Source organism: Montipora foliosa, unplaced genomic scaffold, assembly GCF_036669935.1.
Source record: "Montipora foliosa isolate CH-2021 unplaced genomic scaffold, ASM3666993v2 scaffold_423, whole genome shotgun sequence".
Taxonomy (NCBI): domain Eukaryota; kingdom Metazoa; phylum Cnidaria; class Anthozoa; order Scleractinia; family Acroporidae; genus Montipora; species Montipora foliosa.
In genome coordinates, this window is record NW_027179727.1 from 165,001 (window position 1) to 177,500 (window position 12,500).

Sequence of the window (12,500 nt, forward strand, 5' to 3'; positions counted from 1 at the left end):
ACTCTCAGAGGTTGACCATTGTTTCTGGAAAATCAAAAATTTACTCTCCAAGACAAGGTTATTTATCACCAGGTAATTCCATCGTTTTGGTAATAGCAGCTACTTTATTATTCATCAGCGTCACAATCTTTTGCCGATTTTGGGGGTCATTTTGTTGAAACTCAAGCACGCTTCCAACAGACCTGTTTATTTTCGTGACTTATGCGTTACCACAAAAATTCTCCCCGTATCACATTTCAGCACATGTATGCAAATTTGCTAAGCTCGAAAATTACACAACATGATAAATTTACAAAAGCTGGAAATTTCACAGAAATATTTTCCACCGAAACATTTCTTCAAACAAGCAACATATTTGCTATAAGAGGCAAGAAACCCTTCCTATTTCAGTTGCGTGCGTGCAAGCGAAACACACAATCATGACAAAGCATACGCAATTAAATAAATTTGTGTCAGTTCACATTCAACCCTTTTCGAAAGAACCTTGACCGTAAATAATAAAGCACAAAAGAGACAACAAGCTTTCATTCAAGTAATTTTTCACTGCCACGTTTCCATTTTTTTTAACCTTTGCAGAGTTGAGTACAAAATGAATGTTACTTGCCAGACAAACAGGCAAACTTTAAGTAGATGCGACTTCAGTAAACACTGTGAGACACACAACAGAGATCACAGATCTACTTGTGGTGTTCGATTCCTTCTCTGTCTTTGTTGAACCCGAAAGTTACCAGAGAAATTTCCATTTGGTTTCAGTGTTTTACGTAACACCACCTTGGCGAAATATTAGAAGTACAGCATATTTTGATTTCGGCTCGACGGGCGAAAGATTCACGCTGTCGAAGTCCATTGCTCGTCGCTTTTTTAAGATTCCAGATCTTTATGTTTCACCGCCTGTCTTGACGTTCCATTCCTGATCTCCATGTGGGTATATTTTCTTTAAAGATGTACTAAAAAGCCATTCGCGTTACAATGACTTTCGACGCCATTACAGGTTAATTGTGCAGAGCAAACTACGCATTACCCCAGCCCCCTCAAACCTAACAAAATACGCACAGAAGACTCTATGCACAAAGACACCACTTAGCAGGGGAGTGACAGGCAAGACTTTTCCCGACACGGAAAAAAAATAACAAAAAAACCCACGAAATGAAACCGGGATTCCGACTGGGTTTGGCAACCCAGTAAAAAACCCACGAAATGAAACCGAGATTCCGACTGGGTTTGGCAATCCAGTAAAAACCCACGAAATGAAACCGAGATTCCGACTGGGTTTGGCAACCCAGTAAAAAGGTAAGAACTATCAATGGGACCCGATTCAAGTTCATCAATAAATTTAGCTTTTTAATTACCTGAAACTTTCAAGATGGCGGACGCGTTGCAGATTTCCGACTCCCTTCTCATTTGACTAAAGGATTTGTCTCGGAAAATCGAGCACTGAATAAGTTGGAATATCAGCAAGCATGGTATTTGTACCCGCTAGAAAATTAAGCAATAAAAATAGCGAGGAAATTCTGGTAAATTAACACGCACGCAACTAACCGCGAGCGACACGCACACGATTACATCTACCGGAAGTTTATTATGGCAAACTTGTAGTCCCAAGGCCCCTCGCCTTTGCGAGCCTGTTCATTTGTCAGCGTTTCTCTTTGCTTCATTTCCCAATACGTACGAAAGCAATATTTGATGATATTCAATCGTATTTTGTGCTCGATTTTCCGTCAACAAAACCTCCACTAAACAGTAAAAGGAGAACAAGAGTCGGAAATCTGCAACGCGTCCGGCATCTTGAAAGTTTCAGGTAAGCTCAATTTATTGATGAAATTGAATCGGGTCCGATTGATAGTTCTGGGCTTTTTTAATTTTCATTTTCCCATTGATTTTATATGGGGTCAGCAGGGGGTCAGTTGGGAGTCAGTGTTTTGTAAATAACTTTTTGAACACATGATTATGAGCATAAATTATTAACAACGTTTTGGCGTAAAAAGAAACAAGCGACATAATAATCCAAAATTTATCAGTAATGTAATTCGTTGTAATGTGCAAACAGGAAATTACTACACTAAACGGTGGAAATAAACTTACCTTGTGCTCTGGATTAAAGAAATTCTTCTTTAGATCTATCATGCTTATTAAAGTGCGCGTTACTCGAAATTTCACCACCATTTTTTATTTTAAAATCTAACCTGTAATTGTCTAGAAGCATTTCTGTTTAGAAATGATTTAATTTCTGTTCCGAGAACATATCTAAAATGCGAAAGAAACCTGACGTATTTTTTGGGAAAATATGAGTTAAACGCCTGGGATCGAGTTGAAGTCGATTTTAACGTCATCAGATATGCAAAGATGCAATTTTTCCGAAGAAGTGTGGGTGTGAGCGAAGTTTAGTCCTACATTTACGATTTAAAGCGGCAAAAGCTCACACACAGATATAGAGTATTTATTCTCTGATCTTCTTTATCTACACTTGTAGTTAGGTTATTTACCGAAGAATAACAATTTGGCGTGAAATCCATATCGTGCGTACCCTGGCTGCCAGAGGTTTTTCTCTCTCAGAGCGAAGGAATAGACGAGTAAAAAGTTTTTCTCGCCGCTTCGCGACTCGCTATTCCGTCGCTCTAGGAGAGAAAAATCCTCTGGCATCCAGAGTACATCGTGCAAAATCTTGCGGTGTGTTCACAACACTCTTTTAGAGCTCTTGAGGGACCATCGCTTGTATTTTCAGTTCTCCGTATCCAGATTACAGCTCTTCTCCTCCGTGGGCTTAAAAATTTATCTGAGGATCTGAGTTAATTATCCATTTGTGTACAATTTATCATTAAAAGACGCGAGGTATGTTCAATGTGAATTTTATTTGGAAGGCGTGTTTAGAATTCGAACGTTCGCTGACTCGATGGTTTTCCGCAGATCCTAAAATCAAAACCGTGAGGTCTTCCGGGTTTTTATCTATACAAGGTTGAAGATGACCTAGAAATAAATCCTTTTACCTGTTACCAGTTCCGTAACATTTTTGGGTTTGAAAATATACATTATACAGCATTTAAATTCCGAATTGTCACTTGCGTGACACCAGACACTGAAATAAGCCTTCATTGAAAAAACTGCCTCGTTATAATTCTTAGCTCCGCAGTTAAACGTCACAAGTATACAAGTATATTACGTATATTTATACTCAGGTGTACTCTTTCGCAAGTGAAAAGTAAGCAGCCTTAGTGAGGTTGTTTATGCCTTGGTCTTCTACAATATTTCATGTTATTGGCGTTTTCCATTGTACGGCTTCGAATTTATCTTTTATGACGTGACAGTGAAAACGCTCCACAGACAGGCTTGGGACTTGGTTTGTCAGTCGATTTATACTCACTGAACGCGCTAAGTGCATTCCAATTAACATCCGAGTTTTAAATAAGTTTGTGGAATTCGTTATTTATCGTCATTGTAGAAGTGGAACGATCTGACTTGGAACGATATGGCATACAATTAATTGATCGATCGAGAGCATCGGCTTTCACCCTTGAGAGTATATCAATTTACATTGCACCTTCCCTCGCTATCGATATCTTGCAATCGCTGGTTGACATTCCTTTCTTTTTGCTACGTCTATGGTTGGAAAAGTTCGTTTCTTACATCTTCGGACCCCAGACAAATAAGGTATATCGACCCTTCGTGCAAAACACAGCACCGGATCGAAGTCTTCGCAGGTTTGAAACCTGGCCAGTGTTTTTGGGCAAATTTTGTCCACTTATATCTTAAATCCTTCTTTGTAGGAAAAAGATGCATTGATATACCTGGGGTCAACTGGAATTTTTGCAGCTGACTAGCCCAGGGACGCCACCAACACAATATTTTCTGCAGATTGTCCGATTTGAATTCTTGTTTATATTTCCCGCTGCAATCTAACACAACCGATGACGTCGTGAAGACATTTTTGGCCGCGCGCGAGATATCGCAAATTTTTGGCCAAAATGCCAAAGTTAGTGCTGTGAAAAAAGATTCTAACTAGGAAATCCTATCAAGTAAAGCTTGAATTTTAATGATATGAAATAAAAAAATGGTGGTGAAATTTTGAGTCATGTGCACTTTAAAAGATCATTTATGCATCCTTAACTCAGACTGAATAAGTTAGTCCTTTCAAAATCTGTCGTAGCGTATTCTATAAAACCTATAATGTCGTTGTGAATGTACAATCTTATAGCACTTTCTCACTTGAAAACTTCTGTATCCTAGAATGACTTTTGTTTTGTTTTTGGTAGTTGTTTGATTTTTCCCTGGCAACTGAGAAGAATGAAATTACGGGTAGTAAACAAGTATGCTTTAGCTAGTCCTTCCCCACATATGAAAGATTAACAAAGTGCTTTTTGTTTTCCTAGATGTCTGTGGAGGCAGCTTGACTGATCTTTCAGGAACTTTCACGAGTCCGTTATATCCATTTAGCTACCCACCTTTCCTGGACTGCAACTGGGATATTACTGTAACACCAGGCAGCTACATTTACTTGACGTTTTCTACCTTTTCTCTGGAAGATAATGAAGACTGTCCATATGACTACGTGGAAGTATCTGATTCAAACTATCCATTGAGTTCCATACAAATAAAGCGCTGTGGTTATCAAAGTCCTTGGTGTGTTTGGAGCACGAGCAATGTCCTGCATGTTCGATTTGTTACTGATTTCATTAATTCAGCTCCAGGCTTCGAGGCACATTATGACATTTACAGGAATCCTGGCAGCGGAAGCTGCCTGTCTCTTAGTGCAACACAAAGTAAGGAAATACTCACTGAGCATGTCCAGGAATGACCTTAATTAGATGCAAACAGATATTTGATAAGCATTACGAAGTGTCCTGTTACCCTTCTCCTTAACTTGGACATTACTTATATCTAGAAACTAGCAGGAATCAGAGATTAGGGAGTCCGGAGTGTGCTTGAGCTGCCTTCCTTTTGTTGAGATATTGAGTTCCTTGAATGATCTTACATTTTTTACTGAGGATAGTAGTCTTCCATCAAATACCAATTTAATCTATATGCATCACAGAAACAATTTGATGTTTTGTTTGTTGTGTGGAACTTGTATTGATTTTTAATTTTATCGTTACATTTACAAGTTCTATTGTTCCAACTATCATCTGCTATCAGAGGTTTCAGAAATGATACTTTTGACGAAGGTAGACTTTGATATTCCGGACTAAAATGGAGCAAGGCAAAAGAATTGTTATACCGATAGGGAATTCCGTACGAACCAAGGACGAATTGCAAGGAGTGTTTCCTAAAAAAAACACGGCACTACACAGCTTTCCGAAGTTTTGATCCATAGCATCAATCATACCTGTTGCTAGTCTTCTTCCCAGTCGATGCTGGCGATGCCACGCAACGCACTTACGAAAGAAACGGGTGCTCACATTGGAAACACATTCCTTTCTCGGATTGAGCCATAACAACTACAGTTCAATTTTTTGGAACTGTATCGTGCGACTCGACCAATAAAATACCACTCGTTTCATGAATGCGCTCGATTACCACAAATATGAAGGTCTGTTGTTTGTATTTTCAAAGAGACCGCGTTAACTAAAAGAATGGACCGATGTAAATATCATGACCTTATTCAATACTTTTATTGACATCAAAATCAAGTTTTCCTGTATGCGCAATTTCATGTATTCTCAACTGCAACTATGTATGTAAACAGAGCTGAAACGAAAGCAAACAAAAGTGTAGTCAAAAGCTGACCGCGTGTGTAAAAAACATAGGTAAAAAATTGAAATCACACTTTCATATTCGGTATCAACGACGAGCCGACGAGCCATTCAAAGATATGCCTAACTCATTCTTTTAACATTGAATTTCACCGACCAGCAATACTTCATGATAATTCCAGAAGAATTTTACGGGCGAGTTCGTTTCCAAATCCACCAATCAGCGTATCGCAACCGTTGACAGTTCAAAACCACAACCCTGCCTTGATACGCTGATTGGTGGATTTGAATCGACGCGCATACCTCTAGTGCCTTTGGTTGAGAATTTTGCAGCGATCATGTTGAGAAATATGCAACTATTGTATTTCATGTTTCTTCCTCTCGGCTTTTTGTTTGAACCAGAATTACCAAAATATAATTCTATAGTTTTATGTCAATTGTTTCTTTGTTATGCAGATCGGTATTTACACATGTTGCTAATCCTCTAAGTAATATCATCTCCAGTCGAAGTCCAGTCCTTTCGGTTATACTCAAAGCTATCATTATTCTGAACCCTGGAAACTCGCAGTAGCGTTCATGTAGTCGGTTAGTTCTATTAAACGTTTTCTCTTTGCAGCTGTCTTTTCAGGTTCAATCTGAGTTACTCCAGTTAGTTTAATTTCTCTGGTACTATATATAGCTAGCTTTTAGACGATCATGTATACCTGTGGCCAACTTGTTTTCCCTGTTATCTGTTCCAAAGCACTTTCTCCGACTGCAACGGCTACTGTTAGGAACACAGTCGATCTCAGTTGACTCAAGTTTACATAAGCAATCACAGACATAAACAACAGACTACGCAAGAAGAAAAGTGAAGTGAATCATAGCGAAATCTCAGGGATCCATATTGATTTTCTATCACTGTCGTCAGCCGGGCAAGGACGTCTTATAATATACTTGCCCGGACAAACTTTGGGTTGCCCTGGCCGTTGAAAAATGGGCAAGTATAGAAAATAGTCGATAAAAGGACTTGTAACTTGTGCATTCGCGTTTTCTTTTACACTCTCGTGAGAAATCACGACTTTTGACTCTGGAGTATGATGTTATTTGCACCGTGGGAACCCGATTTACAGTGGTCCATATCTGCCACGGTGAAACGTACTTGAATGTAGCTTACAAATTTACGATTCAAAGACCCAAAGTTTCGACGCTCCTGTTTAGTGACTTCCTTTTATATGCTACCAAGATTTTCTGTTTTTTTCTGTCCTTAAGCAGCAGGTTCTGCTCTACTTGTTTTCCTTTTTGCCAGAAGTGGCCAAACACCTTGTAAACGAGTTGCTGACAACCATGCCAGCGGTGAGATACATGAAAAGTGAGCCTGCAGTCGTTTCATGGAAAATACCGCGTGGTCAAAGATGGCACCCAAACTTCAGATTTTTATAGCCACCATTTAATCAAGTGAAAACAGGCATTTTATAGGGTTTCGACAAAACACTGACCCCTACTGACCCCCTACTGACCCCCTTCTGACCCCCTTACTGACCCCCTACTGACGCTCTATAAAATCAATGGGAGAATTAAAATTTAAAAAGCTAAGAACTATCAATGGGAACCGATTCAAGTTCATCAATAAATTTAGCATACCTGAAACTTGGCGATGGCGGACGCGTTGCAGATTTCCGACTCCCTTCTCATTTGACTGAAGGATTTGTCCCGGAAAATCGAGCACTGAATAAGTTGGAATATCAGCAAGCATGGTATTTGTACCCGCTAGAAAATTAAGCAATAAAAATAGCGAGGAAATTCTGGTAAATTAACACGCACGCAACTAACCGCGAGGGACACGCACACGATTACATCTACCGGAAGTTTATTATGGCAAGCTCGTAGTCCCAAGGCCCCTCGCCTTTGTGAGCCTGTTCATTTGTCAGCGTTTCTCTTTGCTTCATTTCCCAATACGTACGAAAGCAATATTTGATGATATTCAATCGTATTTTGTGCTCGATTTTCCGTCAACAAATCATCCACCAAACAGTAAAAGGAGAACAAGAGTCGGAAATCTGCAACGCGTCCGCCGTCTTGAAAGTTTCAGGTAAGCTCAATTTATTGATGAAATTGAATCGGGTCCCATTGATAGTTCTGGGCTTTTTTAATTTTCATTTTCCCATTGATTTTATAGGGGGTCAGCAGGGGGTCAGTAGGGGGTAAGTTGACCCGGGGTCAGTGTTTTGTCGAAACCCGATTTTATAAATAACTTTTGGACTACATGATTATGAGCATAAATTATTAACAACGTTTTGGCGTAAAAAGAAACAAGCGCCGGACATAATAATCCAAAATTTATCAACAATGTAATTCGTTGTAATGTGCAAACAGGAAATTACTACACTAAACGGTAGAAATGAACTTACCTCGTGTGGCGATATCCAGTCAAACTTATTTCAGTATTAACAGGTCAGCAAAACAGGTCAGTAGATCGGACAGTAAAAAGCTACAGGTTAGTGATGTTCAACGTAAGATACAAAACGGATGTTGACCTTTGTCTCTTATTTCGCATTTCTTAAAATGTGTCATTCTAACTGAAAGATCAACTTACTTAGCAATTACGCCATCGACTGTCAATCACGCGACAAATCAAATAAAATCAAAGGTCAATAAACGAATTAAATGTTAATCAACGAAAAACGGATTTTTATCTATACAAGGTTGAGGATGACCTAGAAACAAATCCTTTTACCAGTTACCAGTTCCGTAACGTTTTTGGGTTTAAAAATACACAGCAATACAGCATTTGAATTCCGAATTGCCACTTGCGTGACACCAGACACTCAAATAAGCCTTGATTGAAAAAAATGCTTCGTTATAATTCTTAGCTCCGCAGTTAAACGTCACAAGTATATTACGTATATTTATACTCAGGTGTACTCTTTCGCAAGTGAAAAGTAAGCAGCCTTGGTGAGGCTGTTTATGCATTGGTCTTCTACAATATTATATGTTATTGCGTTTTCCATTGTACGGCTTCGAATTTATCTTTTATGACGTGACTGTGAAAACGCTCTACAGGCAGGCTTGGGACTTGGTTTGTCAGTCGATTTATACTCACTGAACGCGCTAAGTGCATTCCAATTAATATCCGAGTTTTAAATAAGATTGTGGACTTCGTTATTTATCGTCATTGTAGAAGTGAAACGATCTGACTTGGACTGATATGGCATTCAACTAATTGATCGATCGAGAGCATCGGCTTTCACCCATGAGAGCATATCAATTCACATTGCACCTTCCCTCGCTCTCGATATCTCGCAATCGCTGGTTGACCTTCCTTTCTTTTTGCTACGTCTATGGTTGGAAAAGTTAGTTTCTTACATCTTCAGACCCCAGACAAATAAGGTATATCGACCCTTCGTGCAAAACACAGCACCGCGGATCGATCGAAGTCTTCGCAGGTTTGAAACCTGCATGGCCAGTGTTTTTGGGCAAATTTTGTCCACTTATATCTTAAATCCTTCTTTGTAGGAAAAAAGATGCATTGATATACCTGGGGTCAACTGGAATTTTTGCAGCTGACTAGCCCAGGGACGCCACCAACACAATATTTTCTGCAGATTGTCCGATTTGAATTCTTGTTTATATTTCCCGCTGCAATCTAACACAACCGATGACGTCGTGAAGACATTTTTGGCCGCGCGCGAGATATCGCAAATTTTTGGCCAAAATGCCAAAGTTAGTGCTGTGAAAAAAGATTCTAACTAGGAAATCCTATCAAGTAAAGCTTGAATTTTAATGATACGAAATAAAAAAATGGTGGTGAAATTTTGAGTCATGTGCACTTTAAAAGATCATTTATGCATCCTTAACTCAGACTGAATAAGTTAGTCCTGTCAAAATCTGTCGTAGCGTATTCTATAAAACCTATAATGTCGTTGTGAATGTACAATCTTATAGCACTTTCTCACTTGAAAACTTCTGTATCCCAGAATGATTTTTTTTTGTTTTTGGTAGTTGCTTGATTCTTCCCTGTCAATTGAGAAGAATGAAATTACGGGTAGCAAACAGGTATACTTTAGCTAGTCCTTCTCCACATATGAAAAATTAACAAAGTGCTTTTTGTTTTCCTAGATTTCTGTGGAGGCAGCTTGACTGATCTTTCAGGAAATTTCACGAGTCCGTATTATCCATCTAGCTACCCACATCACCTGGACTGCAACTGGAATATGACTGTAACACCAGGCAGCTACATTTACTTGACGTTTTCTACCTTTTCTCTTCAATATGGTGGAGAAGACTGTCCATATGACTACGTGGAAGTATCTGATTCAAACTATCCATTGAGTTCCATACAAATAAAGCGCTGTGGTCATCAAAGTCCTTGGTGTGTTTGGAGCACGAGCAATGTCCTGCATGTTCGATTTGTTACTGATGTCAGTGTTACAGCTTCAGGCTTCGAGGCACATTATGACACTTACAGGAATCCTGGCAGCGGAAGCTGCCTGTCTCTTAGTGCAACACAAAGTAAGGAAATACTCACTGAGCATATCCAGGAATGACCTTAATTAGATGCAAACAGATTTTTGATAAGCATTACGAAGTGTCCTGTTACCCTTCTCCTTAACTTGGACATTACTTATATCTAGAAACTAGCAGGAATCAGAGATTAGGGAGTCCGGAGTGTGCTTGAGCTGCCTTCCTTTTGTTGAGATATTGAGTTCCTTGAATGATCTTACATTTTTTTACTGAGGATAGTAGTCTTGCATCAAATGCCAATGTAATCTATGTGCATCACAGAAACAATTTGATGTTTTGTTTGTTGTGTGGAACTTGTGTTGACTTTTAATTTTATCGTTACATTTACAAGTTCTATTGTTCCAACTATTATCTGCTATCAGAGGTTTCAGAAATGATACTTTTGACGAAGGTAGACTTTGATATTCCGGACTAAAATGGAGCAAGGCAAAAGAATTGTTATACCGATTAGGAATTCCGTACGAACCAAGGACGAATTGCAAGGAGTGTTTCCTAAAAAAACACGGCACTTCACAGCTTTCCGAAGTTTTGATCAATAGCATTAATCATACCTGTTGCTAGTCTTCTTCCCAGTCGATGCTGGCGATGCCACGCAACGCACTTACGAAAGAAACGGGTGCTCACATTGGAAACACATTCCTTTCTCGGATTGAGCCATAACAACTACAGTTCAATTTTTTGGAACTGTATCGTGCGACTCGACCAATAAAATACCACTCGTTTCATGAATGCGCTCGATTACCACAAATATGAAGGTCTGTTGTTTGTATTTTCAAAGAGACCGCGTTAACTAAAAGAATGGAACGATGTAAATATCATGACCTTATTCAATACTTTTATTGACATCAAAATCAAGTTTTCTTGTATGTGCAATTTCATGTATTCTCAACTGCCACTATGTATGTAAATAGAGCTGAAACGAAAGCAAACAAAAGTGTAGTCAAAAGCTGACCGCCTGTGTAAAAAACATAGGTAAAAACATGAAATCACACTTTCATATTCGGTATCAACGACGAGCCGACGAGCCATTCAAAGATATGCCTAACTCATTCTTTTAACATTGAATTTCACCGACCAGCAATACTATAGGATAATTCAAGAAGAACTTTACGGGCGAGTTCATTTCCAAATCCACCAATCAGCGTATCGAGACTGTTCACAGTTCAAAACCACAACCCTGCCTTGATACGCTGATTGGTGGATTTAAATCGACGTGCATACCTCAAGTGCCTTTGGTCGAGAATTTTGCACCGATTATGTTGAGAAATATGCAACTATTGTATTTCATGTTTCTTCCTCTCGGCTTTTTGTTTGAATCAGAATTACCAAAATATATTTCTATAGTTTTATGTCAATTGTTTCTTTGTTATGTAGATCGGTATTTACACATGTTGTAGCTAATCCTCTAAGTAATATCATCTACAGTCGAAGTCCAGTCCTTTCGGTTATACTCAAAGCTATCATTATTCTGAACCCTGGAAACTCGCAGTAGCGTTCATGTAGTCGGTTAGTTCTCTTAAACGTTTTCTCTTTGCAGCTGTCTTTTCAGGTTCAATCTGAGTTACTCCAGTTAGTTTAATTTCTCTGGTACTATATATAGCTAGCTTTTAGACGATCATGTATACCTGTGGCCAACTTGTTTTCCCTGTTATCTGTTCCAAAGCACTTTCTCCGACTGCAACGGCTACTGTTAGGAAAACAGTCGATCTCAGTTGACTCAAGTTTACATAAGCAATCACAGACATAAACAACAGACTACGCAAGAAGAAAAGTGAAGTGAATCATAGCGAAATCTCAGGGATCCATATTGATTTTCTATCACTGTCGTCAGCAGGGCAAGGACGTCTTATAATATACTTGCCCGGACAAATTTTGGGTTGCCCTGGCCGTTGAAAAATGGGCAAGTATAGAAAATAGTCGATAAAAGGACTTGTAACTTGTGCATTTGCGTTTTCGTTTACACTCTCGTGAGAAATTACGACTTTTGACTCTGGAGTATGATGTTATTTGCATCGTGGGAACCCGATTTACAGTGGTCCATATCTGCCACGGTGAAACGTACTTGAATGTAGTTTACAAATTTACGATTCAAAGACCCAAAGTTTCGATGCTCCTGTCTAGTGACTTTAGTGACTAGCTCTACTTGTTTTCTTTTTTGCCAGAGGTGGCCAAACACCTCGTAAACGAGTTGCTGACAACCATGCCAGCGGTGAGATACATGAAAAGTGAGCCTGCAGTCGTTTCATGGAAAATACCGCATAGTCAAAGATGGCACCCAAACTTCAGATTTTTATAGCCACCATTCAATCAAGT

At 39.1% G+C, this 12,500-nt stretch overlaps 1 protein-coding gene and 1 long non-coding RNA gene across 2 annotated transcripts in view; both read left to right on the forward strand.

The window, feature by feature from the left end:
- LOC137988646 (uncharacterized) overlaps positions 1 to 4,457 on the forward strand; it is a 42,945-nt gene extending 38,488 nt beyond the window's left edge. The window contains exon 4 of the long non-coding RNA XR_011120807.1: positions 4,365 to 4,457. This is a non-coding gene — a long non-coding RNA (uncharacterized lncRNA). The remainder of the gene's footprint in view (positions 1 to 4,364) is intronic.
- A 2-nt stretch (positions 4,458 to 4,459) lies between these two features.
- The window catches only part of LOC137988603 (tolloid-like protein 1), a gene marked incomplete at its 5' end in the record, with an annotated part of 21,753 nt that continues 13,712 nt past the window's right edge, over positions 4,460 to 12,500 (forward strand). The window contains 3 exons of the mRNA XM_068834590.1: positions 4,460 to 4,754; positions 9,783 to 10,175; positions 12,350 to 12,412. Coding sequence (XP_068690691.1) covers positions 4,460 to 4,754; positions 9,783 to 10,175; positions 12,350 to 12,412 — 751 coding nt within the window. The remainder of the gene's footprint in view (positions 4,755 to 9,782; positions 10,176 to 12,349; positions 12,413 to 12,500) is intronic.